This window comes from Mustela nigripes, chromosome 1 (assembly GCF_022355385.1).
Source record: "Mustela nigripes isolate SB6536 chromosome 1, MUSNIG.SB6536, whole genome shotgun sequence".
Taxonomy (NCBI): Eukaryota; Metazoa; Chordata; class Mammalia; order Carnivora; family Mustelidae; genus Mustela; species Mustela nigripes.
In genome coordinates this window covers 108158784-108164828 of record NC_081557.1, presented here as the reverse complement: position 1 = coordinate 108164828, position 6045 = coordinate 108158784, and the positions used below count along the sequence as shown (strand labels likewise).

At 60.0% G+C, this 6045-nt stretch overlaps 1 protein-coding gene across 2 annotated transcripts; it reads right to left on the bottom strand.

Annotated features, from left to right (window-relative positions):
• Nucleotides 1-712: 712 nt before the first annotated feature.
• C1H8orf58 (chromosome 1 C8orf58 homolog) lies at nucleotides 713-5531 on the bottom strand. 2 transcript variants are annotated; one of them, XM_059371590.1, is made up of 7 exons: nucleotides 5333-5531; nucleotides 3625-4136; nucleotides 3135-3275; nucleotides 2883-3009; nucleotides 2595-2707; nucleotides 2240-2346; nucleotides 713-1720 (listed from the first exon to the last, which is right to left on the bottom strand). In XM_059371590.1, exons 1-7 carry the CDS (start codon nucleotides 5379-5381, stop codon nucleotides 1609-1611), a joined length of 1161 nt encoding a protein of 386 aa, XP_059227573.1. In that variant the 5' UTR covers nucleotides 5382-5531; the 3' UTR covers nucleotides 713-1608. The 2 variants fall into 2 exon arrangements, with proteins under 2 accessions (XP_059227573.1, XP_059227582.1); XM_059371599.1 differs by having other exon boundaries at nucleotides 2240-2322; nucleotides 5333-5530.
• Between the last annotated feature and the right edge of the window lie 514 nt (nucleotides 5532-6045).

Here is a 6045-nt window from a genome sequence, read left to right as displayed (position 1 = left end):
GGAACGGAAGTGCGCCTTCCCCGATCGGATGCGCGTTAGGAAGCCTGGCCTTGATGGTGTCCCCGCTTTACTGTCCCATTAGAAAAGTAGGCTTTAGAGCATTGGTTCCTGCTCCAAAGACAGCAGGAGCTGGACCCCTAAATAGAAGAGAGCACCTACCACCCGACACCTGGCCTTGTTCTGGCAGACCCTAGGGCTGCAGTTGCAAGAGAAGCAGCCCCTCCTGACTGAGATGGATGCCTGATCAGCGGCCACTTCTAGGAGACATTACTGTCTGACCCAAGCCAATGATTTAATCTCTAGCCTATCCCTTCCACTGACAGCCCCTCCCCCACACACACCCCCTTCTACTAGTATCTACAGGAGACTAAGCTTTTCCCTTTCCCCAATGAGCAAAGAGTTAGGAACCTAACGTGCTGTAATAAATAAACTGCCACAGTATTTTGGTAGACATTTACAATGTTCTCAGAAACTTTTCCTTTAGTCCTCACAACCCTGGAAGATAAGGTCAGGAATTAATGCCCTAATTCTCAGATAGGAGACCTAAGACTTGAGTGAAATGACATGCTTCAAGTCACACCGCTAATCACTGGTCCCTTTAGTCTCCAACCCAGGGCTGTTTTATCCTCTGGCCTTCCCATCATCCCTCCAGTTTGGCCTCCTTCCAACCCCATGCCCTCCCCCTCCTGTTCATATAACAGTCACAATGCACTTTGAGAGTTTGATCTCATTTTATCTTCATAATAAGACTGTGAGGTAGGTAGGGCAGGTATCATTAAACCATCCGGGACACTTTTAAGTAGGAAGCTATGGCTCAGAAAAGTTAAGGGATTTTTATCAAGGTCTAAAAGCTAGTATGAGTGTCTGGTTTCAGCTCTGATGTGTAAAGGTTATTAGGGACCAAAGCGGCTACAGACAGACCTTGAAGCTTACTCTGCTATTCTCCGTGTTGTCCCTGACCCTTCCATTCCAGGTTGTCTTTGGGGGCTCTGCTTCACAAGCAAGACTCCATGCAGAGGCTCCCAAAATAGTAGTTCATCCGTACCCCCTCCCCGCGCCACCCTGTCCTGGGGCTACCCACGAAGGTGCGAGAAAGAAAGCAGGACTCCAAATCAGTAACTGCACACTGAGGAATGGAGGTCGCTTCCATCCTTCTACAGTTACCTCACCCAGAAGATCAACCAACCCTCTGGGTGTATGATTCAGAAGAGATGGTTGGATCCAGCCAGTTCACAACAGTGACCGACTCACGGAGATACATGGATCATTTTGCACAAATATGCATCTGTGACACACTAGGCCCCAGTAGATCACCATGCTAAACACACTCCATGGACTCCTGATAAATAAGTTAGTTCACATTGACTAGGCCCAGGGATTTCTGGCTACCAGCAAGGAGCCTGGGGACTGCTGCACCTTGGGGCCTCTCAGGGAGCTAGGGCTCCTCTGCCAGGCTGCCCAGAGGAGAAAGATCCAGCCCTCTCCTCAGAGAGAAGGGTGAGCATCACTTCCTGGCAGTGCCCAGAAGCAGCAACAGGGCAAAGGGCAAGGAAGAAGACTTCACTGCGCACCCCCCAACCCAGGGTCACATCCCTGCACCAGGAGGTCTCAGCATACAGAAAGGTTTTTTGCTCGTTGCTTCTTAACCACAAATGATGGCATAAAGGTCTTTCGGAGGGGCTGGCATGGAGGTCTTTCAGGGACGCCTCTTGACTCAGTCCTGTGGAAAAGAAAAGGTAGCTTTAGGCTAGGAGGAGGAAACAAAGGCAGCAATGGCCCCAGAGTTGATGGAATCTGCTGTGGGAAGCTAGGAACAATGTGACACAGTGCTTCCTACCCCCACATTCTCCCCCATCATCTACTGCGGAATCCTCTGTGTCCTAACCTTGCTCTCCCAGCAAATCCGACAGGTGGCCTAAGGTTCAACTGTGAGAGCCGAGGGCTTGCTGAACCGTCATGAGGGGGTCTCCCAGGCTCTGGTCCTGGCTCTGCCATGGACTCACCACACAGGTAGCCTCGGGAAAGCGACTTCCTTCCCCGGCCCAGTCCCCAGCCTCCTCCTCTGTAAAAGGGATGCTTAAACTACCTTCCGTTTCTCCCAGCACCCTCTCTGAGACTATCTCGGTCTCTGAGATTTCAAAGCGACCCATAAAACACGACTGGCATTACAATCTCAACATCCTGGTTCATCAGGCTCCTCCCCACACCCCTACCCCCTGCCCGGCTGGCCAGGACTCACCTAGGGGCAGGGCCATCAGGAAGGGCAGGGGACTCAGGGTGTTTCGGGCTCCTCCAACGGATCCGGTTGAGCAGGACCTTGACCTTGTTCCAGTGGGAGAGATCCCGCTGAGCGGAGGGCGAGGGGATCAGAGCTCCTCCCCACGACTAACCTCTGACCAAGCTCCCATAGACAGCAGGCAGTACAGCCAGGACAAGTCACCTGCTCCAGTCAGGTATTCTGTCCCTTTCCCAGCGTTCCTGGCCTTCACGCTGTGTACACAATCCAACCAGCCCACACCCCCCACCTCCCCAACCCCCACCCCCTCACCCCCTCTCCATCCTATCCCATGCCTCCACACACACCCATCACCTACCTTGTGTCCCTGGGAGGGGGCAAAGATCTGAGCTGGTTCAGCGGCGGCCTCTAAGAGCCTGGGAGGGTTGGCATTGGGCAGCCCAGCCTTTAGGGGTGCAGCTGTTTCTGCCCCTTCAGAAAGAGAATCAGCTTATCCAGGGCCAGAAGCAGTAAGCCACACATCAAGCCCCCGGGATCACGAGGTCTCCCAGGGTGGGGGCGGGGTCTCCCGCGGTGGGGCGGGGTCTCCCCGGTGGGAACGGGGCCTGGGCAGGCAAGACACAGGGGAAACGCGATTGCCTCTCACCTGCCTCCTGCCTCTGGCTGAGCAGTTCATGCACCTCAGGGCCTGTGTCACAAGAGGGTGGCGGTGAAGGGGCCAGGGTTGGCTCCCCCCCTGCCCCCTCTATCTCCTCTTCCTCCACTTCAGGATCCTGTGCACAGAACAGACAGGCACTCAAGACCCGGCTGCTTCCAGGGCTCCTGAGTGGAGCCGCTCTCCTCCACAGCCCCCACTCACCTGCCCCCTGCTGGCCTGCCCGCCCTGAGGCTCACTCACCGGTAGGGGCCTCTGGGTCTGCAGCTGCAAGTAGAGCTGCTGGAGCCTTGCCATCTGCTCCAGCACGAGGCACAGGTGTTCCAGATATCGGAGCCCTTGTCCTGGGAGACAGGCCCAGGCTTCAGGCCCCAGGGCCCCCGCCTGTGGGACAGAGTGAGGTAGGGAGACTTCTGAACTCAACCAGAGCCCCATGCTAGGCAGACCAGCAGATGGGAGCAGAGGGGCTGGGGAAAGGAGGCACACGCCCCCAGCTGGCCTCCCAACACACACCCAGGCATGCCGCCAGGCCAGCCCCCATTCTGCCCACCTCCACCCAGCTGGGAGTGGGCCGAGGAGAGAACAAGCCTTCAACGAGAAGCAACGAATGCCCCACCCCAAGAGAGCTCCAAGGAGAACAAGTCAGTGAGGCCCCACCAGCCAGCAGCAGCCCCCTCCATGTGAGAAGGCCATTTCTGTCCCACTCTTGCCCACCAGGAGACCTGGCACTCACCACCTCTGCTTCCTCCAGGCCTGCCTCTAGGTCATTTTCCGCCTCTGTGGCCTCCTGTTCCCCAGCTCCAAAAGGGGGCACTTGTCTTTCCGGCTCGCAGGGGGAATTCAGTGAGCTGCAGTGTCGTGACATGCTGGCGGGGGAAGTGGGGAGCCGGCGGGAGCGCTCCAGCACCTGCTCCAGCTTACGGTTGGCCAGAAGCCGGCCAAGATGGGCAGGAGGCTCCACGGGAGCAAGGGCCCGGGGCTCAGGGCTCCCTGTAGGCTCAAAGTCCAGACAGACCTGAGAAAGGCCCGGTGAGGTCGTCAGGGGCCCGTCCCCAACCACCATCTCCACTCCTGAGTCCCTGGAAGCCAGTTTGAGAAGTGGTTGCTGCCTCCTGGGACCTCTCAGCTGGCCATCTCTCTTCCAGGAGTCCAGTGACCAATCTTGAGCCGCGTCTGGGATCCGTCGGTAGGTGCTGCTGACTCCAGGTACTACACAACCGTGTGCCAAGTCCTCACCAACCCCATCTGCAAGGAGAGTCTTTATCAGGCTGGGCAGGCTGCCCCTAACGCCCCCAGCATTCCTGGCAACTGGCAGCATTCCCCGGGGAGGAGTGTCCTGGGCCAGAGGTGAAGGGAGGGGACCGGACTGGACAGCCACAGCCCCGCCCAGATCTCTCCCCATCCCTGGTTGGAAGAAGTTAACACGGGTTCCCTTCAAAGTCTTTGTTGGTGATCACAGACCCCCCGGATTTGGGCTGTATGGCAGGCAAAGCCGTGTGGGATGTGTTCATCAGCTCCTTGTATGGCCGATCCTCCTTTGAGGGGATAGCTGCTTTCTTTTTGTGCCCTGGAGCCTAGGGTAAGCTTAAGACTTCCAAGTCGTGAATGGGGAGCCTCAGTCTCTTCAACTACTCCCCCCCCCCGGGGGGGGGGGCCAGTAGGGCTGCGACCCCCACCCCCACCCTCCGGCCTCAGGGACACGGAGAAGGGCACAAAGAAGGAAGCTTGGGGTCCCAAACTAGCATCAGGATGCAGGATGAAGCCTCTCCAGAAGCTCCTGGGGAAGGGCAATAAAAATAACAATAGCTATAACCACTGCCGGCTTCTTCTCTCTTAAATGAGAAATAGTGAAGATTTGGTGGGGAGTCGGGGTGGGGGTGGGGTGGGACTTAAACAGGAACTGGGGGCAGGGGGTGTAGGAGAAGCAGCGCAAGCGCCCGAGGACTGTCCCCTCTGCGACAGGCCCTACCCACGCGCTGGGTCCCCAACTGTAATACCGATGTACAAACTAGCGCGGGAGAGGATGGAGGGCCGCCTCGGTCTCACCGCCGGCCGCGCGGGAGAGCTGGGGGCCACTCCGGGCCCTTCCACCCCGTCCCAGGGAAGCCAGCCAGGAAGTCTCCTTCGGGAAGGAGAGGGCTTTTCCTTCTCCGCGGCCCCGTAGGGGGCTTTTGGACCAGCTGGTGGGGCAAGGGCTGAGAATTAGAGGGAAGTGGAGCCGTTGGGAGTGGGATGGAAGGTGGTGGCTGGTTTAGCGCCCGAACCCAGAAGGTCTCCAAAGCGCACAGCGCCATCGCTCAGCCCGTCCGAAGGGAGGCGGCGAGGTCGGGCGCCCCGGGCGGGGTGTATGGGCTGGGACGGGGAGCGCAGAGCGGGGTCCGGGCGCGGGAGTCGGCTCCAGGAGAGGAGGCCCCGGCCGGTCTGGGGGGCGGGCGACTCACCCCGGCCGCCGAGCGGCTCCACGGCGAAGACGCGCCGCCGGCCCAGCATGGCCCCGCTCCCGGCCCCAACGCGGCGCCCGGCCGCCAGCAGCCAGCCCGCGATCCCGGCCAGAGTTCCCCCTCCGCTGTCTGGCGGGAGGTTTCGCACGCGCGTCCGGCCCCGGCTGGGCGCGGCCCCCGGACCCACCCTGCGGGGGGCGGGGGGGAGGGGCGCGCAGGTGTGCGGACGGCTGGGGGTGGGGTGGGCGCGGCCGGAGGGGCCGCGGGGGGCGGAGGCTGGGAGCCGGGCCGCGCGGGGCGCTCGGGGGAGCGGGGAGAAGGCCTGGATCCTCTGTCCTTCGGGCTCCGGGCAGCCCCGCGCTCCCACACCGGGCCGAGGAGCGGAGACCTCCGCCTGAGGACGCTGTCTGGCTGGAGGTGCGGGGTTACCCGACACCCCCTCACTCCCGGTTCACATGCTGGTCTGTCTTCCTGCCGCCGAAATGCAGCCGGGGCTGAGGGTGGAGGGTCGGCGGGGACTGGACGGTAGCGCGGAAGGAAATGGAGCCCCACGTGCTGGCTGCGGGAAGAGCGCTGACTGGGACAAGGTTGTCCCTGCGCTCCCAGCTGTGTGCCTGGGGCATGTCACTCAGCCACTCAGAAACCTGACGCGACAGAAGGGGGAAATGATCCCTGTCCACATGGAAATCCTTTCCGACAACTGTAGAGCGCCT

Coding starts and splice junctions, on each gene's coding strand:
- C1H8orf58 (XM_059371590.1), bottom strand. CDS start 5,381: ATGCTGGGCCGGCGGCGCGTCTTCGCCGTGGAGCCGCTCGGCGGCCGG. Junction 2,347..2,594: donor CCCCCTCCCAGGGACACAAG/GTAGGTGATGGG, acceptor CCCTCCGCTCAG/CGGGATCTCTCCCACTGGAA. Junction 1,721..2,239: donor CCTGATGGCCCTGCCCCTAG/GTGAGTCCTGGC, acceptor TCTTTTCCACAG/GACTGAGTCAAGAGGCGTCC.